Source organism: Chionomys nivalis, chromosome 19 (genome assembly GCF_950005125.1).
Source record: "Chionomys nivalis chromosome 19, mChiNiv1.1, whole genome shotgun sequence".
In the NCBI taxonomy this organism is placed as follows: domain Eukaryota; kingdom Metazoa; phylum Chordata; class Mammalia; order Rodentia; family Cricetidae; genus Chionomys; species Chionomys nivalis.
The window spans coordinates 6,484,121-6,510,053 of NC_080104.1; the positions used below are offsets into that span (position 1 = coordinate 6,484,121).

The following is a 25,933-nucleotide window of genomic DNA, read 5'->3' on the forward strand; positions in this document are numbered from 1 at the left end:
TCTATTCTTCCCTTAATAACTTTTTCTCTAAGAATAGCAGTTTACTTCATTAATTGCGTATTTATCCATTATCCTGATTACTGCCTGCAGGTCAAATGGGGAGTCAGGGTATCTGGAGGTTGTCACAGCAGGCTCATGCACAGTTGTGAGTTCACCCTGCTCAGATTCTTACGTTGTTTCCCAACCCCCAAAGAGGTTCTGTTGCAGCTAAGGATGTGTGAAAATCTGAGTCTAACATACATGTTCATCAAAGGAAAATTTTAAAAGAGTCATACAAACTCAGAAGAAATTGACTTAATTTTATAAGAAAGGATCTAAAAAAATTGCTCCTCGTTGCTGCCACTACAAGTATAGCCTGAACTATAGGAACTGCTGACACTCATAGTTAGACAGCACTGGATGGGTCTGAAGCACAGAACAGCCAAGGTCTCCAGAAAAAAAGCAGTAAGCTTTAGTAATATGGAGTACTCAGATGTTACTAGTCTCTAAATGACTCCATTGGAGAGTACTTGCCATTTTCAATAATGCCCTTTACCTCCATGTTCTAGAGAGTAGTAATGCCCTATTTCTCCATGTTCTAGGTAGTAATAATGCTCTATTCCTCCATGTTCTAGGTAATAGTAATGCCCTATTCTTCCATGTTCTAGGTAGTAGTAATGCCCTATTTCTCCATGTTCTAGAGAGTAGTAATGCCCTATTTCTCCATGTTCTAGGGAGTAGTAATGCTCTATTCCTCCATGTTCTAGGTAATAGTAATGAGCTATTCCTCCATGTTCTAGGGAGTAGTAATACTCTATTATTCCTCCATGTTCTAGGTAATAGTAATGCCCTATTCTTCCATGTTCTAGGTAGTAGTAATGCCCTATTTCTCCATGTTCTAGAGAGTAGTAATGCCCTATTTCTCCATGTTCTAGAGAGTAGTAATGCCCTATTTCTCCATGTTCTAGGGAGTAGTAATGCTCTATTCCTCCATGTTCTAGGTAATAGTAATGAGCTATTCCTCCATGTTCTAGGTAATAGTAATGAGCTATTCCTCCATGTTCTAGGGAGTAGTAATACTCTATTATTCCTCCATGTTATAGGTAATAGTAATGCCTTCTGCCTCCATGTTTTAGGTAATAGAAATGCCCTCTTCCTCCATGCTCTAGTGGTAGTAATACCCTATGCCTACAAGATCTAGAATTAGTAGTAATGCCCCTTTCCTCCATGTTCTACATATGCTTCCATGCTCTAGGTAGTTTTCCTCCCATTCTGTTAATTTTTTTTCTTATTTTTGTGTTTCCAAAGCCTGCTAGATCCATTTTCTCAACTAAAATACCTTTACTCCCAGATTAGTAATAGTGTTTAGTCCTTAAAGCCCACTGTTTCTTAGCATTTCCCACGCTGTCCTCCTACTGAGAAGATGAGTACTACCTCTCCTGCTCCATAGCAACAGCTCCAAGCCGTCCTTGTTTCAGCTAGAAATGTGGCGTCATGAATTTAAACGCAGACTTTTCTCCTTAGATTTGTGAGCTTTCTGTTTCTTCCCATAACAGCTTACTGACAGGCTTATTTCTGCCTGTAGTCTTTATCACTCCCCTAATAAAAAAATGTGGACTCCCTGAATTGTGTTACTCGGTTAGACCTTTTTTCCAAACCTGGCCCACCTTTTTTTCTATACCAAAGCCATACTCCTAGTTCATGTATCTTACCTTTCTCTTCTATTTCCAGTTATCTGTTTGGTACACTGACCACCTTGTTTGCCTTCTTATCCTTCTGTCTGATCTAGTTGCCTTTCATGCTAATATTCCATGTTCTTCTGCACAAATTGTTGACTGAACCCAGTTGACTCTTAGAGATGACATGCTTCCGGTCCTTCCATTGTATGTGTGTTGCTGTATTTGCTCATTGGTTTCTTTCGGTTGTACGTTGTCATATCCCAGATAACTTATTTAGCCCTTTTCAAGCAGGTTATCTACCATTTTATATTTCACAGTTAATCAAAGACATTTCATCAAGACTTACTAACTTGTGTTCCACTTAATTCTGTATTCTAATCAGATGAAACTGATGGTACTGCAGTGTACAGTTGGAATCCTGATACCAAGAAAAATAGTTACAATGATTTGGCATATTTTCAAAAAACCAAATGGGGTGATTATATGTGATCACATACCTATATAATTATAGTATCCAGGAAACTGAAGCAGGAGGATTGCCATTTCCACACTAGACTGGGTTGTTTCGTGAGACCAGACTGTTTCTTTGAAAGAAACAGACAATACCCCCAAAATAGGCTAAAAACAAAACAACTTCTCACCCCCCAAAAGGTTGATTGTGTGTCATTTATTTCTAAAATTACTATAATTCCTACATTTACTTTAAGTATATGAAAAAATTATTTATATGAAAAAAATGAAATGTTTAGCTGTTGAAGGATATCATGTGCCTGTGGAATTTAATGGTTTTTCTTTTTCTTTATTGCCTCTTTAATTCTGTCATAGCTGATCATAGCTGAGGTGAAACGTTCTGCAGACCTTGGATATTCCTGAAACTACTGGTTAGGTTCAATATGTGTTCATTGTTTTTTTTTTTTTTTTTTTCAGATTTCCTGAAATGCAGTTTTTCCAACAAGAAAATGTGAGAAAAATTCTTACAGATGTTCTGTTTTGTTATGCTAGAGAAAATGAGCAGTTGCTTTATAAACAGGTAATGAAAATATCTTACAGGTAGCACCCTATTGACTCAGAATATCCATGCAGTTGTATTAAGAACTATGTTTGTTACTACTGTGTACATGCCTTTTTGTTGTTGAGTGCAAACAGTTGATGCCAGAACTGCTAGGCCTTTCCTCATCCAGCTCTGTCGCATGTGCTCATATTAGTTCATCCCAGCAGTAGCTGTTCAGAATTTAAATTGAGGATATGCATCTCATTCAAATGTCTGCAGATATATTTGGTAATAAAGTTATAAAAACTGTATAAAGAAAACTGTAAATGACTTTGAAGTACTAAAGCAATAGCTAAATAAATAGAAAAATAATAGCATGTTTTTCAGTGGGAAATTTTAAATACAAATGTTTCTTCTTTATAAATTAATGTATGATCTCAGTAATAGTCTGGGATATGTATCTTATTAAAATATGCCATAGTTCCTTTACATTTAGGGCTTCAAAGATGAGCATGGGGATGGAGAGGCTCCCGAATACAGCACTCACGTTTGAGTCTTCTGTTGTCCCTTGCTCTCCTGGTGTGTTTTGTGCTGAATCACAATGTTTTCGTGTGCTGTACCAGTAAATACTGTACTGCCACTGGGTGGCGTGACATCCATCACAGTAATTTTTCTATTGTTTGTGCTCAGGATTGCTTTGGTTATCAGGGTTTTTTATGCTTCTATGCAAATTTTATGATTTTTGTGGGTATTTTGATTAAGATTACATTGAATCTATAACTTACTTTGGTAGGATGGTCATTTTTACAATATAAAGTACACCAGTTCACGAGCATGGGGCAGGTGGGTCTTTCTATCCTCTAGTGTCTTCTTCAGTCTCTGTCTTCAGTTCTCTTTAAAAAGGTAAACTAAATCAAGAAAGTCTTCCAAAATAATGTAACATCGTACTCCATCATTATTGTGTGTGGACCAGTGTATTTATATTAAAGACTGTGTAGGAGTGTGGAAGATTATATTTCTAGATAAGTTGAAACAAGCCTATCAATTACTAAATATAAAAGTATTGACATCTTATACCTGGGTTTCACTTTAAAAGACTTGATTACCCCCCTCTACATGTTAAATTCCTATAGATTTTTTCTTAGAGAAATAATACCTTGCTGTAGAAGGATTGAATATTTAACCGTATTAAATTTAAGGGGTAAAAGCCTTCAGTTTCATCACAAGCTGTTAAAGCTATTATTTTGTACTAGGTGACACCCCGTTTAACATCGACCATATTGTTAATAGTTATGGGATTTTATTGAATTAATGAGACTGTTATCATGTAGTAGAATGTCTTGCTGAGTTAATTGAAATTGCAGAGATTATATAAATGGTATTAATGAACTTTGACTGCCTGATGTTGCAGCTTTAATAAAGACTGCTTGGTGGGCTAAATGAGCACAGGCAGATAAAAGAACAGGTTCAATTTTGTGAGCCTACAGGCTGTTGAAAACTTTGTTACCTTTATGCTCACAGGCCTGGGTTTTGAGTAGGAGACTACTAAAGAGTATGCAGGATAACAGCTTTAACTAAGCAGAGATGTGGGGGGTGGGGACATCAGAGTACACATATTAAGAAGAATACATTGTTTACTGTGTTTTTTCAAGTCAGATAATGATTATACCTGATGGATATTTCTCTTTTGAAGTTGTATATATACTTTCCGTTTCCATCTGCTTTTGTTTATATCTGATTTTTGTTTTTATTTTTTTTTTCCTGTTGAAGCCATGCCCTTGTGTGTTGAACCTTCTGTCATTTGTTGTTCTTGGATGCTAACAACTGTATATAACTACAGTTCCATAAGATCTGGTGCCCTTTATTTGACGTTTGTGGGCAGTGCACATGGTGATCAGGCATACATGTAGGGATGAATGAGCTCTCAACTCATACCCATAAAATTTAAATCTTTTTTTTTTCCAAGACAGTTTCTCTCTGTAACAGCCCTTGATTTTCTGGAATTCACTAGACCAGGCTTCCCTTAAACTCACAGAGATCCACCTGGCTCTGCCTCCTAATATTGAGATTAAAGGTGTGTGCCACCACCACCCAGCTTATAGTAAATCTAAAAACAAAACAAACAAAAACTAATAATTTCTCCCAGCTATTTCAGAAATGCTGTAGATTTTTTAGAACTAAAAATTATAGTTCTAAAAGATTCTGTTAGGGGCTAGAGAGATGACTCAGCAGCTAAGAATACTGACTGCTCTTTCAGAGGACCTGGGTTCAGTTCCCACAGTTATATAGCAACTCATAACCTTTCATAACTCCAGCTCTTTCCATGCCTCTCTGGGCACCAGTCACACACTTGATGCAAAGACATACACGCAGCCAAAACACTTATACACACAAAATAATATGATTTTATTTCAAAAAATACTGTCTTCATATTGTTTAGAGGATTCTACATTTTATTCAGTAAAATATACCTTTATTTATTGATTTGAGATATGATTAAGTAATTATATTTAATATTGTTTCTCACCTTTTCAATATATAAATATGTTAGCTGGTAGCTCACTCATATACATATATACACACACACACATACATACATACATGGGCCTCTAAAAGGATATAGTGTAAATCACCAAGTACACACCTTTAATCCCAGCACTCAGGAGGCTGAGGCAGGTGGATCTCTGTGAGCGTGAGGCCAGAGTGATCTGCAAGAGCTAGTTTCAGGACATGCTCCAAACTGAAAAGAAGGATACTAAATTTAGTGTGGATGCAGTTCCTTTGAATTGTTTTATACTTGTGTGTGTGTGTGTATGTGTATAGATGCAATTCCTTTTAATTATTTTGTGCGGTGTGTGTATATGTCCTATGTGTACTTGTATATGTGTGTGTAGGGCAGAAACTGTCTACTTCAGTTGCTTTCTAATATACTTTTCAAGAGACAAGTATTTATTGAATTGGAGCTAATTGACAAACTAACACCTGGCACACCTGTGGTATTCTCCTGTCTCTGTGTTCCTTGGGCTGGTCTTATAAATGCAGGCCACCACACCTAGGTTTTTACATAGGTATTAAAGTTCACACTCAGGTCTTCATGTTTATGCAGTGAAAACTTTATTGACTGACCCATATCCTCAGGCCCCTGTTTTGCTACTGTTTTCAACCCACTGGTTGTTGAGGCCACAGCTGCAGAACTTGGATATAGAATCATGCACATACTTAGTCCCACATCTTTGCGTATTGTAATAGGGAGAGCGGGTCCTTTTGTTCCATCCAGTCCGGCTAGCCTACACCTGTAGTAGGAGGGCGCGGGCTGTGTTCCGCCGCCCAGCCTGCTTAACCCTCGAAATAACCACACAGAAAATGTATTAATTAAATTACTGCCTGGACCATTATATCTAGCCTCTTTTTGGCCAACTCTCACATCATGATTTAACCCATTTCCATTAATGTGTATCGCCAGTTGACTGTGACTTACTGGCACGAGTCTAACCAGCGTCAGTCTTGGGCAGAAGAACCATGGTGTCTGCCACACTGCCTTCTTCCTCCCAGAATTCAGTTCTGTCTTTCCGCCTATCTAAGTTCTGCCCTATCAAAAGGCCAAGGCAGTTTCTTTATTCAACCAATGAAAGCAACACATAGACAGAAGAACCTCCTACATTAGTGTATACACATACTAGTTTATAACTTAACCATTTTAACACACATTTTGTTAATGTGTGTCTCCTGCTAATGAATAAATCCCCATTCAGGTTAGGAAACAGTCTACTTTGTTAATTGCTATATCCCTAGCACATGTGGCATCTGTCATGTGATAAGCAAATGACAGATGATACTTGAATGATAGGAAAATTTAGAGAGAGAAGTGCCACAAAAACTAAATAGTCAATGATAGTTAAAGAAGGCAGAAATATACAGAAATAAAAATAAGTACTTTTAAAATTTAATATTTCTATATTTTGAGAATTTCATATATGAATACTTTATTTACATCATTTGCACCTCTCCCTCTCTTCTCGCCAGATCCTCTTGTATCCCTCTCCTCTTCCTTTTAAATGAATTATTTGTTCTTATTTGTTACTGTTACATATATACGTACATATGTATATATATATATATATATATATATGCATGTTTACCACATACAGAGTTTGTTTCATAATGCTTTTTTTGTATGTTTATGGTTGACTATTTGGGATTGGATAAGCTGTATAAAGTAGCAATTGATTTGCTTTCTCTTAACAGCCATTAATTACCTATAGCAATTAATCATGTTTGGGCTGGGGGCTTGTAAAGTTTCCCCTGTCCACATTAGTATGTCAGGCGATATTGTGATTACCCATACCTTATTTAGGCAGCCATATTGTTGAGATTTCATGGGTGCATCTTCCTTGTTAGCGCTAGAAGATCCTCAACAGTAGGCATCCTATACTTCTGTTCTTACAATCTTCCCACCATTTTTCCTAGATTTTACCCACTAGATGTTGGTGGCTGCACTGTAGATGTACCAGATGGATTTGTACAACGCTGGGCAGTTAGTCACTTGAGTTTTTCCCAGGTGTGATTCTCTGAACTAGTCTCAAAAATGCAAAATGAGATATTTCTTTGATGATGGATCAGAATTGTACCTACCTTTGGTTATAAGGATACATATTTGAATTCAACAGAAATTACATTGGTTTAGGAAAAGGCAGAACTAGGATCTGTGACCCCTCCAGCCATAACTGACTGTCTTACAGTGCAAAGCAGGAATCCCCTCCTATGGAGGGGGGCTAAAGTTCAATTAAATGAGCATTATTCATACCCTAGATACAATTGGCACTATTGAACAAACTTTTGGGGGTATCTTGCCAATGTGGTCATTGTTGTAGCTTCAAATCTGGATAGAACTATTGATTGTTTGTTTGTTTTTTTTCTTTCTAGCTTGTACCTACTCATACAATTTGTCTTTCAGAGAGGTTTCCAGATCACTTCCACCTTAAGTTCTCCAAGTCCTGTGTCCAGTGTGTGTGATGTTTTAAGCAATAAGGACTTACCTTCACGTTCTGGGGTCAACTAAAAACAATGGCAATAGTATGTGCGCTTTGGGCAGTCTCTTTCACTCCCCTGACAACTTGAAGCGAAAATTTGCATACCTGCCCCTAGAGTTTTCTGTTTGATAGTCTCTGACACTTGGGGAAAACATTATCACCCATACACATGCACACACAATTATATATTTTATGTAAGCTTATAAAATATCGTGCTTCTGTATGTTTTTTTTTCAAAAATTCAGAGAGTAACTTATCTATTACCTTACCTCTTTACCCAGTTAAAGTCTCTTACCTGTTTTCCTTATTTCCCTCTTCATAATACCTAAGTCCTCCATTCTCCCTCTCTAAAGGTCATTTTCTTCCTCTCCACTTTTCCTTGAACCATGTCTACTTCCCTGGCTTCTATAGTCATTTCTGGTTGTATACTTAAAACATTCTAACTCTTTGTGAGTCTAGCTTACATCATTCAGTATAATGTTTTCCTGATCCATTCACTGGCCTACAAATTTCATCATTCCATTTTTCTTTACAATGAACAGACTTCTATTGTAAATATGTGCCATATGTTCATTATCCAGAAATCAGGTGAAGGACATCAGGTGGTTTCCATTTCCTGGCTCCTGTAGACAGGACAGCGATGAACATGGCCAAGGAGTGGACAGCTGTGTCACTTGTAAGTCTTGTCTGTGGTGACTCCAGATGGCTGCCCCAGTCATAGACGCCACCAGCAGTTGTTCTCTCGCTCTTAGACACTTTGACTAGAGGAAGATGAAATCCCAAAGTAATTCTAATTTGCATTTGCCTAATGCTAAGGATGACAAACTCCTTTAAAGATGCTTCATGGAAATTTTTTCTTTTGTTATCTCTGTTCAGATCCATGGGCCAATTTTGTTTTGTTGTTGACTTTTTATTGAGCCCTTATTCTAGATACTTGTCTTCTGTTAAATAAAAAGCTCACAAATATTCCCACTCTGTGGCCTTTCTCTTAGCTTAATGGATTGTTTTCTTTGCTGTACCAAAGCATTTTAGTTTTATGACATCCCCTTTGTCACTTGTTGGACTTAATTTTTGTTAGAATGGAGTTCTGTGTAGAGTCCTTTCCTCCATCTGTGTTTTGCCACATACTTCCTCTGTCTTTCTTCTAGAAATTGACACATTTCAGGTTACTGTTGTGCTCTGGAAGACATTCATAGTTAATTATTATTTTGTTGTTTTTGCAAGATGATAGATATTAGTCTACTAATATGTGTGGACATTCATTTCTACTAGTACCAATTATTGAAAATGTTTCTTTACTGTATATTTTTGGCATCTCTCTCTAATGTAAGATGGTTATAATTGTGTGCGCTCATATTTGAGTCTTTTCTGTATTTCACTAATCCACATATCTGTCTTTGTATCAGTGCTATGCTGTTTTTAATTAGGGTAGCTCCTTAGTACATCTTGAAATTGGGTGTGGTGAATCCTTCAGCATTGTTTTGTCTCTTTTTTTCTGTTGGTGTTGGTGCTGGGACACATGTATGCATACATGCATGTGTGTTTATTGTTTACTCAGTATTGTTTTGGCTACCAAGGTGTTTTGTACTTCCATATGGATTTCAGGATTTTTTTCTATGTGAAGAATATCATGAGCATTTTGATTAGGATTACACTGAATCTGATTTGTGTGTGTGTGTGTGTGTGTGTGTGTGTGTGTGTGGCGGGACAGTCATTTCCACAGTACTAGTTCTGCCAGCCCTTGTGCATGGAAGTCTTTCCATCTTCTCTTGTCTTTCTCCATGTCATCATTCAGGATTGTAAAGTTTTTATTGTAAATTCCCTTCCATGGTTATTCTTATATAGACTAAAACTTGTGTAGGCTAAGTCTATAATATTCAAGTCTTGTTTAATAATATTAATCTAATGGAACACTAATTATCTTTGTTGTATTTCTATTGCTATGATAAATCACATGGCTAAAAGCAACTTGGGTAGAAAGCTTTATTCATCTTCTAGCTTGTAGTCCTTATTCAGGGAAGTCAAGGCCAGAATCCAAGTCGAGAACCTGAAGAAAGGAACTAATGCATAGACCTTGGGTTAGTGGGGCCTACTGACTTTCTCCTCATGGCTTACTCAGCCCGCTTTACATCCAGGACTACCAGCTCAGGTATGACACCACCCAACATTGATTGGGGCCCTTCTACATTAATCATTAATCAAGAAGATGTCATATGGATTTCTTATAGGCCAATTTTTTGGAGGCATTTTCACACTTAAGGGTTCTTTTTTCCAGATGTCTAGGTTTATGTCAAGTAGCATAAAAGTGAAAAATATGGGGTAAACATTCAATTTATAATAAAGATGACATTTCAGAACTCTTGGGAAAAGTTAGGTGTATATCTCTTATGATATAATAGAAAATGGAGTATTTATTAAATAAAATAGTTTAATTATTTAGAAATAAATTATATTCTCTTTCTGGATTAAAAATGACCCTACTTTCTTTTTTTTTAATTTTTTTTTATTCTTTTTTAATTAAAATTTCCAACTGCTCCCCGTTTCCCATTTCCCTCCCCCTCCTCCCACATATTGCCCCCTCCCCTTGCTCCCCGCCCCCTATACCCACTCCTCTTCTCCTCCCCCCAGTCCATTCCCCCTCCCTCTTGACACTGAAGAGCAGTCCAAATTCCCCGCCCTACAGGAAGACCAAGGTCCTCCCACTTCTATCTAGGTCCAGGAAGGTGAGCATCCAAACAGGCTAAGCTCCCACAAAGCCAGTTCATGTATTAGGATCGAAACCTAGTGCCATTGTCCTTGGCTTCTCATCAGCCTTCATTGTCCGCCATGTTCAGAGAGTCCAGTTTCAACCCATGCTTATTCAGTCCCAGTCCAGCTGGCCTTGGAGAGCTCCCAATAGATCAGTTCCACTGTCACAGTGGGTGGGTGCACGCCTCATGGTCCTGATTTCCTTGCTCATGTTCTCCCTCCTTCTGCTCCTCATTTGGACCTTAAGAGCTCAGACCGTTGCTCCAAATTGGGTCTCTGTCTCTCTCTCGATCCATCGCCAGATGAAAGTTCCTGTGCCATTCTCCTTGGCCTCTCGTCAGCTCTCATTGTCCGCCACATTCAGAGAGTCCGGTTTTATCCCATGTTTTTTCAGTAGCAGTCCAGCTGGCCTTGGTGAGCTCCCAATAGATCGGCCCCACTGTCTCAGTGGTTGGGTGCACCCCTCATGGTCCTGACTTCTTTGTTCATGTTCTCTCTCCTTCTGCTCCTCATTATAACCTTGGGAGCTCAGTCCGGTGCTCCAGTGTGGGTCTCTGTCTGTATCTCCATCCATCGCTAGATGAAGGTTCTATGGCGATATGCAAGATATTCATCAGTATGATTATAGGATAGGTTCATTTCAGGTTCCCTATCCTCAGGTGCCCCAATGAACTAACTGGGGACATTGCCCTGGGCATCTGGTAGCCATTCCAAGTTCAAGTCTCTTGCCAACCCTTAGGTGGCTCCCTTAACTAAGGTATGAGTTTCCCTGCTCCCCTATCCCACCTTCCTTTATCCCCGATCACCCCGATTCCCCCAGTTCCCCTCATCCTCTCCTTCACACTTTTCTCTCCCCATCACCCCTCATCCCCATCCCACCCCACCCCCAAGATTCCAATTTTTTGCCCACCAATCTTGTCTATTTCCCATAGCTGGGAGAATATCTATATGTTTTTCCTTGGGTTTACCCTCTTGTTTAGCTTCTTTAGGATCACAAATTATAGACTCAGTGGCCCCTATCCATGGCTAGAAACCAATTATGAGTGAGTACATCCCATGATCTTCTTTTTGGGTCTGGGTTACCTCACTCAGGATCGTATTTTCTATTTCCATCCATTTGCATGCAAAATTTGAGAAGTCATTGTTTTTTACCGCAGAGTAGTACTCTAATGTGTATATATTCCACACTTTCTTCATCCATTCTTCCATTGAAGGACATCTAGGTTGCTTCCAGGTTCTGGCTGTTACAAATAATGCTGCTATGAACATAGTTGGACAAATGCTTTTGTCATATGATAGGGCATCTCTTGGGTATATTCCCAAGAGTGCTATTGCTGGGTCCAGGGGTAGGTTGATCCCAATTTTTCTGAGAAACCGCCACACTGATTTCCAAAGTGGTTGCACAAGTTTGCAGTCCCACCAGCAATGGATGAAGGTACCCCTTTCTCCACAACCTCTCCAGCAAAGGCTATCCTTGGTGTTTTTGATTTTAGCCATTCTGACAGGTGTAAGATGATATCTCAAAGTTGTTTTGATTTGCATTTCTCTGATCGCTAAGGAGGTTGAGCATGACCTTAAGTATCTTTTGGCCATTTTAACTTCTTCTGTTGAGAATTCTCTGTTCAGTTCAGTGCCCCATTTTTTAATTGGGTTAATTATCCTTTTAAAGTCTAGTTTCTTGAGTTCTTTATATATTTTGGAGATCAGACCTTTGTCTGTTGCGGGGTTGGTGAAGATCTTCTCCCAGTCAGTAGGCTGCCTTTTTGTCTTAGTGACAGTGTCCTTTGCTTTACAGAAGCTTCTCAGTTTCAGGAGGTCCCATTTATTCAATGTTGCCCTTAATGTCTGTGCTGCTGGGGTTATACATAGGAAGCGATCTCCTGTGCCCATATGTTGTAGGGTACTTCCCATTTTCTCTTCTATCAGGTTCAGTGTGTTCCGATTGATATTGAGGTCTTTGATCCATTTGGACTTGAGTTTTCTGCATGGTGATAGATATGGGTCTATTTTCATTCTTCTACAGGTTAACATCCAATTGTGCCAGCACCATTGGTTGAAGATGCTTTCTTTCTTCCATTGTATACTTTTAGCTCCTTTATCGAAAATCAGTTGTTCATAGGTTTGTGGGTTAAAATCCGGGTCTTCTATACGATTCCATTGGTCGACTTCTCTGTTTTTATGCCAGTACCACGCTGTTTTCATTACTGTAGCTCTGTAATAGAGTTTGAAGTCAGGGATGGTAATGCCTCCAGAAGTTCCTTTATTGTATAAGATTGTTTTGGCTATCCTGGGTTTTTTGTTTCTCCATATAAAGTTGATTATTGTCCTTTCAAGATCTGTGAAGAATTTTGATGGGATTTTAATGGGGATTGCATTGAATCTATAAATTGCCCTTGGTAGAATTGCCATTTTTACTATGTTGATCCTTCCAATCCAAGAGCAAGGAAGATCCTTCCATTTTCTGGTATCCTCTTCAATTTCTTTCTTCAATGCCTTAAAGTTCTTGTCAAATAGATCTTTCACTTCCTTGGTTAGAGTTACCCCAAGATATTTTATGCTTTTTGTGGCTATCGTGAAAGGTGATGATTCTCTTATTTCTCTCTCTGCTTCCATATCCTTTGTGTATAAGAGGGCGACTGATTTTTTGGAGTTGATCTTGTATCCTGCCACATTACTAAAGGCGTTTATCAGCTGTAGGAGTTCTTTGGTGGAGTTTTTGGGGTCGCTCATGTACAGTATCATATCATCTGCAAATAATGCAAGTTTAACTTCTTCCTTTCCAATTTGAATCCCCTTTATCCCCTTATGTTGTCTTATTGCTATTCCTAAAACTTCGAGAACTATATTGAAGAGGTATGGAGAGAGTGGACAGCCTTGGCGTGTTCCTGATTTTAGTGGGATGGCTTTAAGTTTCTCTCCATTTAATTTGATATTAGCTGTCGGCTTGCTGTATATAGCTTTAATTAAATTTAGGTATGACCCTTGTATCCCTAATCTCTCCAAGACTTTTATCATAAAGGGATGTTGAATTTTGTCAAATGCTTTTTCAGCATCTAATGAAACGATCATATGGTTTTTTTCTTTCAGTTTATTTATATGATGGATTACATTGATAGATTTGCGTATGTTAAACCAGCCCTGCATCTCTGGTATGAAGCCTACTTGATCATAATGGATAATTTTCTAATGTGTTCTTGGATTCGGTTTGCCAGAATTTTGTTGAGGATTTTTGCGTCGATGTTCATGAGTGAGATTGGCCTGTAATTCTCTTTCTTGGTTGGGTCTTTGTGTGGTTTTGGTATCAGAGTTACCGTAGCTTCATAAAAGGAATTTGGCAATGACTCTTCTGTTTCTATATTGTGAAATACATTAAGGAGTATAGGTATTAGGTCTTCTTGGAAGGTCTGGTAGAATTCCGCATTGAAACCATCTGGTCCTGGAGTTTTTTTGGAAGGGAGGTTTTTGATAACAGCTTCTAATTCTTCACGACTAACAGGTCTATTTAGGTTGTTCACCTGGTCCTGGTTTAACTTTGGTATATGGTATTTATCTAAAAAAGTGTCCATTTCTTTTACATTTTCCAGTTTTGTGGCATACAGGCTTTTGTAGTAAGATCTAATGATTCTCTGAATTTCCTCTGTGTCTGTGGTTATGTCCCCCTTTTCATTTCTGATCTTATTAATTTGCAAATTCTCTCTCTGCCGTTTTATTAGTTTGGATAGGAGTTTATCAATCCTGTTGATTTTCTCGAGAAACCAGCTTTTTGATTCATTGATTCTTTCAATTGTTTTCTGTGTTTCTATTTTGTTGATTTCAGCCCTCAGTGTGATTATTTCCAGTCTTCTACCCCTTCTAGGTGAGTCTGCTTCTTTTTTTTCTAGAGCTTTCAGGTGGGTTGTTAAGTTTCCAATGTGTGCTTTCTCTGTTTTCTTTAAGTGGGCAGTTAGTGCTATGAACTTTCCTCTCTGGACTGCTTTCATAGTGTCCCATAGGTTTGAGTATGTTGTTTCTTTATTTTCATTGTCTTCAAGGAAGACTTTAATTTCTTTCTTTATTTCTTCCTTAATCCAGGTATGGTTCAGTAGTTGACTATTCAGTTTCCATGAGTTTGTAGGCTTTCTGGGGGTAGCATTGTTGCTGAATTCTAGCTTTAATCCATGGTGATCTGATAAGATACAGGTGGTTATTAATATTATTTTTGTAACTGTGGATGTTTGCTTTGTTACCGAGTATGTGGTCGATTTTTGAGAAGGTTCCATGAGCTGCAGAGAAGAAGGTATATTCTTTCCTATTTGGGTGGAATATTCTATAGATGTCTGTTAAGTCCATTTGATTCATTACCTCCATTAATTCTCTTATTTCTCTGTTAGGTTTCTGTCTAATTGACCTGTCCATTGGTGAGAGAGGAGTATTAAAGTCTCCTACTATTAATGTGTGGGGTTTGATGGCTGCCTTGAGTTTTAACAATGTTTCTTTTACGTACGTGGGTGCTTTTATATTAGGGGCATAGATATTCAGGATTGAGACTTCATCCTGATGAATTGTTCCTGTTATGAGTAGAAAATATCCCTCTCCATCTCTTTTGATTGATTTACGTTTGAAGTCAACTTTGTTAGAAATTAGTATGGCCACACCTGCTTGTTTCTTAGGTCCATTTACTTGATAAGCCTTATCCCAACCCTTTACTCTGAGTAGGTGCCTGTCTTTGTGGTTGAGGTGTGTTTCTTGTAAACAGCAGAATGTTGGATCCTGTTTTCGTATCCAATCTCTTAGTCTGTGCCTTTTTATAGGTGAGTTGAGTCCATTGACATTAAGTGATATTAATGACCAGTGGTTGTTAACTCCGGTCACTTTTTTAGTAGTAGATTTTGTGTGTTTCCCTTCTTTGAGTTGCGCTGGTAAAGGGTCTCTAGATGTCTGAGTTATTGTGGTCATTGTTGGACTCCTTGATTAGTGATTTTCCTTCTATTACTTTCTGTAAGGCTGGATTTGTGGCTACGTATTGTTTAAATTTGTTTTTATCCTGGAAAATTTTGTTTTCTCCATTTATAGTGAACGAAAGCTTGGCTGGGTATAGTAGTCTGGGCTTGCATCCATGGTCTCTTAGTTTCTGCAGTACATCTATCCAGGACCTTCTGGCTTTCATGGTTTCCATAGAGAAGTCTGGTGTAAGTCTGATAGGTTTACCTTTATAAGTAACTTGGCCTTTTTCCTTTGCTGCTCTTAGTATTCTTTATTTATTCTGTATGCTTTGTGTTTTGATTATTATATGGCGAGAGGATGTTTTTTTTTGATCCAGCCTATTCGGTGTTCTGTATGCTTCTTGAACCTTCATAGGTATATCTTTCTTTAGGTTGGGAAAGTTTTCTTCTATAATTTTATTAAATATATTTTCTGGACCGTTGAGCTGCGCTTCTTCTCCTTCTTCTATTCCTATTATTCTTAGGTTTGGTCTTTTTATTGTGTCCCATATTTCCTGAATGTTTTGTGATGAGAATTTGTTGGCCTTGCTGTTTTCTTTGATCAGCGTGTTTATTTTCTCTATGGTATCCTCAGAATCTGAGATTCTTTCTTCTATCTCTTGTATTCTGTTGGTTATGCTTGCTTCTGTAGTCTCTATTCGTTTACCTAGATTTTCCCTGTCCAGCTGGCCTTCTGTTTGTGTTTTCTTCTTTGCCTCCATTTCAGTTTTTAAGTCTTGAACTGTTTCCATTATCTGTTTGATTGTTTTTCCTTGGTTTCCTTGGGTATCATTCACTGATTTGCTCAATTCTTCAAACTTTCTGTTATACTTCTCATCCATTTCTATAAGGGCATTTTTTACATGCTGTTTAAGGGCGTCAATCACTTTCATAAAGTCAATTTTATCAACTTCTTCATGATTAAGGTGTTCATGTCCTCCTGTTGTGAGGTCGTTGGGTTCTGGTGGTTTCATATAGTTTTTCAGATTGTTGGGTGAATTCTTGCATTGGCGCCTGCCCATCTCTTTCTCCGAATGCTCCCCTATGGATCTTCTTTTACCGGATCAGGTCTCCTTGCCTACTGATGTACCTTCCCAGTGATGGCACTCTGCAGTGATAGCTCTCCTGGTGCTCCAGTGATGTCTCTCCTGGTACCAATATCAGATCTCCGTGCCCAAAGACGGCTCTCCGGGTACCCAGATTAGCTCTCCCACTGATGGCTCTCCTGGTGCCAAGATCAAATCTCCCTGCAGGTTGGGTAGTTTGTAAACAAAGCCCCTACCTTGCTTGTTGCAGGCAGGCCGGTGAAACAAAGGAAGTCTCGCCTGCCTACTTGCCCTGAGGATTTGCCCCCAGCGCCAGACAGACTGAGCTGGATGGTGTTATGTGCCCAAAGAGGAAAGGGGGCAGAAGGGAGAAGGGTTCTGGATGCAAGCTGGGTAGGACAAGAAGAGAGAGGCAGTATGCAGGGTGTAAGAGCCCCTGCAGGGAGCCCAGGGAGTATAGGGAGGGGGATGAGGAACTTCAGAGATCCCTGTCCAGGGCTGCTTCTGCCGCCAGTCACAAACTCACCCCACTGATGTCTCTCCTGATGCCTAGATCAGATCTCCGTGCAGGTTGGGTAATTCGTAAACAAAGCACCTACCTTGCTTAGTGCAGTCAGGCCAGTGAAACAAAGGAAGTCTCTCCTGCCTACTTGCCCGAGGATTTGCCCCCAGCGCCAGACAGACTGAGCTGGATGGTGTTATGTGCCCAAAGAAGAAAGGGGGCAGAAGGAAGAAGGGTTCTGGATGCAAGCTGGGTGGGACAAGAAGAGAGAGGCAGTATGCAGGGAGCCCAGGGAGTATAGGGTGGGGGATGAGGAACTTCAGAGTTCCCTGTCCAGGGCTGCTTCCGCCGCCGGTCACAAACTCACCCCACTGCTGTCTCTCCTGGTGCCGAGATCAGATCTCCGTGCAGGTTGGGTAGTTCGTAAACAAAGCGCCTACCTTGCTTGATGCAGGCAGGCCAGTGAAACAAAGGAAGTCTCGCCTGCCTACTTGCCCTGAGGATTTGCCCCCAGCGCCAGACAGACTGAGCTGGATGGTGTTATGTGCCCAAAGAGGAAAGGGGGCAGAAGGGAGAAGGGTTCTGGATGCAAGCTGGGTGGGACAAGAAGAGAGAGGCAGTATGTGGGGTGTAGAGCCCCTGCAGGGAGCCCAGGGAGTATAGGGTGGGGGATGAGGAACTTCAGAGTTCCCTGTCCAGGGCTGCTTCCGCCGCCGCCAGTCACAAACTCACCCCACTGCTGTCTCTCCTGGTGCTGAGATCAGATCTCCATGCAGGTTGGGTAGTTCGTAAACAAAGCGCCTACCTTACTTGATGCAGGCAGGCCAGTGAAACAAAGGAAGTCTCGCCTGCCTACTTGCTCTGAGGATTTGCCCCCAGCGCCAGACAGACTGAGCTGGATGGTGTTATGTGCCCAAAGAAGAAAGGGGGCAGAAGGAAGAAAGGTTCTGGATGCAAGCTGGGTGGGACCGACCCTACTTTCAAATAAGTAAAGAACTGACTGAAATAAAGGAAGCCCTCACTTTACTTAAACTTCACCTCAGAGAGCTCTTGTTGGGCATGAAAAATAATACTCGAAAGATGGTTTATTATGAGGAAATTAATTTCAGTGTGGTGTGCTATATCAAAATTGAAAGAAAAATGCTAAATGTGGTAAATATTTTAATAAAAAATTCAAAGGCTTAAAGTCTTTGGTAAAAAGGTGTTACACACTTCAGGAGGTCAGGCACTGTCGGGATGGTTCAGTTTTTGCAGTGTTTGCTGCTCAAGAAATCCTAAACTCCGATCTCTAGAACCATGTCAATGACAAGTGGATGTGGTCTGTCTGTAGTTCTAGCCTTGGAATACAGAGTTATTTGGAATCTCCACTATAACCTGGCTAACATGACTAGCCATAGCTTCAAGCCCTGTATTTAATTGAGAGATCTTACCTCAGTGAATAAGATGGAAGACCAGTTATGTTAGATAACTGATGTGAACCTTAAGCCTCCACATATGAACATAACGTGCATGATTAAACAGTTAACACCTATGTAACCAGCACACAGGAAAATAAATACATACACCATACATGCTTATACATGAAAGGACAACACACACTCTTTACTAAGACACAATAGCTTACTCATTAAAAATGACCTGCAGAGATTTTGAGTTCAGTGTTCCTAGGTTTGTGAGAGTTGAGATTTTTAAAAATTATAAATATGAAGATGTGAAATGTTTATTTCTATATTCTGCAGTAGGGGATTCTCTCTGGATGATGTGTATCAAGGGCTTTAACTGGTATCATTACCCAGAAGTTCTACTCTACTTTAAAGATTTGCTTTGAACAAGGTATTAGAAATTGGCAAAACTGATACCATGCAGGTATCTATGATAGTTTTTAATGTCAGTGTTTATTTGGCATCAGGCCAGTCTGTCTGCCTCACTTCATTGTCATTGTACCTTGCCTCTCTGAAATTGCCTACATTACATCGTTAAGTAGATGGTGATGCTTTGTAATAAAAATTTTTGAGAACTTTATAAATGAGTCTACGTTGTATTTAAATCTTTTCCATTCATCCCATCTTTTTTAAACCACAGTTCACCTGATTTTTAAGTGTTTCCCATGCTAAGAGTTAGATAAAATATTTTAGGCATATATGATAGCTTTTTTCGCATCACCAGTAAAGAATCAGTGACTTGAACTATGTTATTAAATCATTTGTACCCAACACTATTGACAAGTGATGAGTGCAGTCTGCTAAAGTGAAGGCTTACACTCTGATAGGAACTGTGGGATAATGACAGATTTTCTGAGACAAGCAGGATCTGTCCTCACAGCACAGGAAGCCTCTACCTTTTCTACCAGCAAAATGCCCTCCTTACTCTCACGTTTCTTTTTTCTTACTGTGAAGTTTATGTTTTCTCACCATTTATAAAGTAAAAGAGCATTATTATCTGTCAAGCAAAAGGGAAGTGAGCATTTGCTTACCTTTGTGGCTAGAAAGAATATAATCTATTTTGTATGCTAAAGTATGGCATTTTATGATTAAAAGATTATAAAAGATTTTATGATTAAAAAATTATAAAAGATTAATAAGGCTAATACCTAATCTAACAAATATCTTATTTTCCCTCCAAATGGGTAAATGATGGACAAGACTAACTTTTAAAACAAAAGTAACAACTAACGTTTTTCTTGGTTTGTGCCCATTTGTGTGATCCACTGTTGAATGCCAGTATAAGAGAAAATATTTTAAGTTTGTTGTTGAAGTACACAGAAAAATGTGAGGTTTCTGATTAAACATGTTTAAAATTATATTGAAAACTTCATTTTCTGTCATGCTTGCTAAAGATTGTTTCTCTTATTATCTAACATTCCTAGCCAGCTGACTTCAGCTCTTCCTAAATCTACAGGCATCCTAATTTGGAGCCATTATATAATGAAAACATTGGGTGTAATTTCTTAGGTCTACAGTTCTTCATTGCCCTCAGTGCAGATCTTTACACTGTAGCTCATGATTATAATTTGCATAAGTGAAATTCATATTTATGAGTACAGATCTTGAAGCAACTGACAGGTGCAAGGTTGTCTGCCATGCCAATTTATTGTTTGTCGTGTCATTTAAGAGATAACTGCTCCCTGTATTTTAAAGAATACATTCTCTGCTTGAATTACAATCAAATTCTAAAAGTAGATAGAACTCATTTTGTAGCATTCGACTTTTATGCTTCTTTATGTAACAGTGGACATCCTTGTGGTGGTGATTGTTTGAATAAGTACTTACACATTGCAAATGTTGCTTGACACACAAAAAACCTTGAGTTCAGAACGAAGATCAAGCCCTGGAGCAAAAGAATAGAAGCATTTGACTTAGCTGATACTGTCTACTATATTAGTAATATCTGTTATTATCTTCCAATTCATTTCTTCTGACCCTGTGTTTCAGGGTATGCATGAGCTGCTAGCACCTATCATCTTTGTTCTTCACTGTGACCACCAAGCTTTTCTACACGCCAGTGAGTCTGCACAGCCCAGGCAAGTTGTTGCATGCAAATATTCTCAAACTGAAGTTACTTTAGTTTTGTATTCTGTAAACAATTGATTGTATTTCATGAGATTGATCTGTGCTAAATTCTAATGCTGGTTTAGATACATGGCAAATTTGAATTGTAAGTGTGTTTGAAATAGTAGGACTTGTCAAATGAAAACAAAAATGTAAAGGACCAAAAAGGAAATGTTTGATATAATTTTAAAAATGATAATCATGGATAATATTCTGATTTGCTGTGCTCTAAGTTTTATTAATTGAATGAAAATTTTGTGTGATACTTTCTCCCTACCAGCTCTGACTCAGCTTAGTTCATAAAGGAGCAGTGCTACCAAGAACACTGGTCTGTGAAATAGAGTGACTTTTCATATTTTTGAGAAGTACTCATTCTTTCTTGAAAATGACTTTTGTAATTGACCTTAGCTTTGGTAACTGTTAAAATTTAGCTCTCCATCTTAGAACACCAGTGAGCCCAACAAGAAGCATTTTATGATGGGTGAGCTATAGGATTGTCGGGCATTATCAGGACTCTTCCTAGCTAAATGAATTGCATGCCGGCAAAAATATACCTGGTGATACCTTGACACGTGTTTATGTGATCCTTCCTAATCAGATTTGCTGGAAACAGGCCCAAATTATATTAACTCTTTTCTACAGTATATGAATTAGTGGTTGCATAATGTCCAGTTTTCTAATTTTATTGATTTCATCAAATCTTGACACAAGTAACTTAGCTTTTAACTGCCTTGAATTACTCTACAATCTAAGGCTGAAAATAGTTCATTATAAAATTGAACAGCATTGAGTAGATTTGCTAAAGGTGTTGTTGTTGACTAATTGATGTTAAGATGAAATAAAAAGGAAAGCAATAAAGCACTTTTGGTATTGCATGTTCATCGAGACCAGCCTGGTCTACAAGAGCTAGTTCCAGGACAGGCTCCAAAACCACAGAGAAACCCTGTCTCGAAAAAGAAAAAAAAAAAAAAAAAAAAAAAAAAAAGGTATTGCATGTTCAACCAGTCACTATAGTTTTTTGTTTGTTTTAAAAGAAAAGTGACATATTGTAGAGTAAAAAACTATTCTAGATCAGACTTAATCAAGGATTATAGTATCACTTTTTCCGTATGCTATCTGGAATACCTGGAAGGAATATAGTGTCACTCTTTTCATACATTATCTGGAATTATTAGATGGTTACTTTATTGGGACACAGACAATCAAATAACTTCCTTGTAATCTTCATAAAAATCAGAATTTTGTTACTAGAGTTGACCTTTGAAAGACTAACTTTTTAGTTGTACACTGTATGTAAATTGACTTATGAATGCAGACTAAAGCAGAGGCTATATCTACTAGAGTTATTAAAATTTGCTCACGTTGATGGCTTGAATTGTTTTCTTTTGTAAGTGAGGAAATGAAAGCTCTATTGAAGCCTGAGTTTCTGGAGCACGATGCCTAGTAAGTATTGCAGCTATTGCGTTTTCTTTTTAAAAAATGCCACCAGAACTTTAGTAAAGGTTAAATATGTAATTCTTTTTCTAATTTTTAGCGCAATGTTCTCACAGCTTATGGAAACTGCTGAACCTTGGTTTTCTACTTTTGAGCATGATGGTCAAAAGGTAACTCTTAATAGTACAGATCTCTTCAGTACATTTTTGTAACAGTAAATAAAAACATACACTAGAATAGTTAGTTATTTCACTGTAATATAGCCAATCATTTTTGTAATAAATTATAAACATACTTAGGGCAGCAATTCTAACTATCTATTACATATTCTAATAATATTGGTATATAAATAAACACAACATGAAGATTCATATAAATAAATGCAACCTTTCCTTTATATATGCATATTAGTCATGCAGTATTGCTACCTAATTATAAAATTATTTTGAACTTTAAGTTTGTTTTGTCTTTTTCAGATAGAGAGGGATTCAGTATGTACCCCTGGCTAATTAGTAACTCACAGTGATCTGCCTGTGTATTGGGAGTAAAGGCGTGTACCATGCACCTGGCTATTATAAACCTTTTATTAATCTCTTACTGAGGTCTTTTTTAATGCATTTAATCACTCCTCTGATGGATAAATTTAAAACCAATTGCCATTGAAATAATATGTCTTCTATTTTTCAGGGAAAAGACTCTCTGATGACACCCATCCCCTTTGCTAGACCACAGGATTTAGGGCCAACAGTTGCCATTGTTACTAAAGTCAACCAGATCCAGGATCACCTACTAAAGAAGCATGATATTGAGCTCTACATGCACTTGAATAGACTAGAAATCGCACCACAAATATATGGGTTGTAAGTTTTAAATTTCTACTTTAGCTATTTCTAATTGTGATTTTCTGATAGTTTCTGAATAGCTCAGATCCCTGAAAGTAGGGCCTGTTCTAGTTCCATGTCATTCATGTCCAGGTCATCTCATTATTTTCACATATGGTGTCTCATCTTTGATCATGGTAGAGTATGTTATTTAGCTAAGCAGTCTAAGGAAGCATGGGATTGCACAGATCAACACACATGAATCCAGACCCGAGACTTCGAGTCATCTGTACTGTGTTCTTTGAATACCTTGATTTTCCTTCTGGGTGAAAAGTATTTTTCTCAGTGAACATGCTGTAGTAATTATCTGTAGTCACATAATTTTCTAACATGCTAACAGAAGAATAGGGACTCAGTAATTCCTTAGGGGTGGGATGAGTGTGTGTGTGTGTGTGTGTGTGTGTGTGTGTGTGTGTGTGTGTGTGTTTGTGTGTGTGTTTTCCCCACGATTAAATGTGGTATATAGATAAATGAGAAAGCTAGTGCTTTGGTTATTGTCTGTTAGCTATGTAAATCTGTAGATAACAAAATTATTTGTTCATCACATTTTTAAAAATATTCTTTTCATCTTCATCTACTGCTAAGCAATTGCTTGGAAGAAAAATTTTTTTTTGCTATGATTTTTTTTTTTATTAAAGATTTCCGCATCCTCCCCACCTCCCTTTTCCCTCCCCCTCCCCCCACTTCCCACCCCTACTCCCCTCCCCCCCCTTCTCCAGTCCAAAGAGCAGTCAGGGTTCCCTGCCCTGAGGGAAGTCCGAGGTCCTCCCCGCCCCCCATCCAGGTCTAGGAAGGTGAGCATCCAAACAGCCTAGGCTCCCACAAAGCCAGTACATGCAGTAGGATCAAAACCCAGTGCCATTGTCCTTGGCTTCTCAGCAGCCCTCATTGTCTGCCATGTTCAGAGAGTCCGGTTTTATCCCATGCATTTTCAGTCTCAGTCTAGTTGGAAGAAAATTTTTGAAGCCTGACTCTCAATTAGCTTCGATGTTTAAAGATAACGTCATTGAGATGTACGTAGACCAGGGACTTAAAAAAGACCCAGTGAGTGTTTTATGTATGTTTTCTTGTGAGACTGAGTCTTTTCCTTTTTTTCTTTGGAAGCTCCGAGTTCTGCTGAAGGAGAAGTCTGCTTTCTTGTGTTTATGGTACTGGTTCTCATTTGGGTACTTTAGCTGTGGTATCAGCAAAACACCTTCATCATTCCTACTGGAAATAACAGACTTTTGTGTTATGGTCATTGGGCAGCACAGGCTGATATTAAGGAATTGCCATTTAAAAGTGAAATGTGTGTCACTGTAAATACTGAGCTTTAATTTAAAAGGTCAGGAATTAAGTTCTGTTTTTCCGTGATGCAAAGAATTGGTATATCCAAAGACATGCCTCAAGGAAAATTTAGTATAAAAAAGTGGTTTTGTTTGTTCAAACTCCTTTTTGTGAATAAATTGAAAACTAATGTCCATTTTTACTAATTTCAATTATTGCTAGCAGAAAAAGTCTTTAAGATAATAGAAAAATTTACTATTGAATATTTTTGTCATTTCTTTGAAATGCTTATAACTTTTTGCCAGTTTGTCTGAGCTGGTGATTTGCTTGGAATCCAGGTAGCATGGATTTTAGTATACTAATTTATATCTAGAATATTGTTATACCAAACACTTGTGTATTTTTGAAATGTTTTTAATTTTCACTTTTTAAATGTTTAGCTTTTTATTGATTTTTATTGAGCTATACATTTTTCTCTGCCCCCCTCCCTTCCTCTTCTTTCCCCTTCTACCCTTTCCCATGGTCCCCATGCTCTGAATTTACTCAGGAGATCTTGTCTTTTTCTACTTCCCATATAGATTAAATCCATGTATTTCTCTCTTAGGGTCCTCATTGTTGTCTAGGTTCTCTGCGATTCTGATTTGTAGGCTGGTTTTCTTTGATTTATGTCTAAAAACCACTCGTGAGTGAGTACATATATTTGTTTTTCTGGGTCTGAGTTACCTCACTCAATATGTTTTCTGGATTCATACATTTACATGCAAATCTCAAGATGTCATTATTTTTTTCTCCTATGTAGTACTCCATTGTGTAAATGTACCACATTTTCCTTATCCATTCTTTAGTCAAGGGGCATTTAGGTTGTTTCCAGGTTCTGGCTATGACAAGCAATGCTATGAACATAGTTGAGCACATGTCCTTGTGGTACAATGGAGCATCCTTTGGGTATATACCCAAAAGTGGTATTGCTGGGTCCTGAGGTAGGTTGTTTCCTAATTTTCTGAGAAATTGCCACACTGACATCCAAAGGGGTTGTACCAGCTTGCATCCCCACCAACAATGCAAAAGTGTTCCCTTTACCCCACAACCTCTCCAGCATAAGTTGTCATCAGTATTTTTCATCTTCGCCATTCTTACAAGTGTAAGATGGAATCTCAGAGTTGTTTTGATTTGCATTTCTCTGATAACTAAGGATATTGAGCATTTCCTTAAGTGTCTTTCAGCCATTTTAGATTCCTTTGTTTAGAGTTCTCTGTTGATGTCTGTACCCCATTTTTTTTACTGGATTATTTGTTCTTTTGATGATCAATTTCTTGAGTTCTTACTATATTTTGGAGATCAGACCCTGAAGTGGGGTTGGTGAAAATCTCTCATTCTGTAGGCTGTCATTTTGTCTTGTTTTTCATGTCCTTTGCGTTACAGACGCTTTTCAGTTTCAGGAGGTCCCATTTACTAATTGTTTCTCTCGGTGTCTGTGGTACTGGGGTTATACTTAGGAAGTGGTCTCCTTTGCCAATGCGTTCAAGTGTACTTCCCACTTTCTCTTCTGTGAGGTTTAGTGTGGTTAGCTTTATATTGAGGTCTTTGATTCACTTGGACTTGAGTTTTGTGCATGGTGATAGATATGGTTCTATTTTCTTCTACATGTTGATATCCAGTTATGCCAGCACCATTTGTTAAATATGCTTTCTTTTTCCATTTGATATTTTTTGCTTCTTTGTCAAAAATCAGATGTTTGAAGGTGTGTGGATTGATATCTGTGTCTTCGATTCTGTTCCACTGGTCCTCCTGTCTGTTTTTATCAATACCAGGCTGATTTCAGAATTGTAGCTCTGTAGTAGAGTTTAACATCAGGGATTGTGATGCCT

At 38.3% G+C, this 25,933-nt stretch overlaps 1 protein-coding gene across 1 annotated transcript in view; it reads left to right on the top strand.

The window, feature by feature from the left end:
• The window catches only part of Tbc1d5 (TBC1 domain family member 5), a 446,307-nt gene that overhangs the window by 262,419 nt on the left and 157,955 nt on the right, over positions 1 to 25,933 (top strand). The window contains exons 9-13 of the mRNA XM_057794493.1: positions 2,586 to 2,688; positions 20,368 to 20,456; positions 21,877 to 21,927; positions 22,019 to 22,088; positions 22,606 to 22,778. Coding sequence (XP_057650476.1) covers positions 2,586 to 2,688; positions 20,368 to 20,456; positions 21,877 to 21,927; positions 22,019 to 22,088; positions 22,606 to 22,778 — 486 coding nt within the window. The remainder of the gene's footprint in view (positions 1 to 2,585; positions 2,689 to 20,367; positions 20,457 to 21,876; positions 21,928 to 22,018; positions 22,089 to 22,605; positions 22,779 to 25,933) is intronic.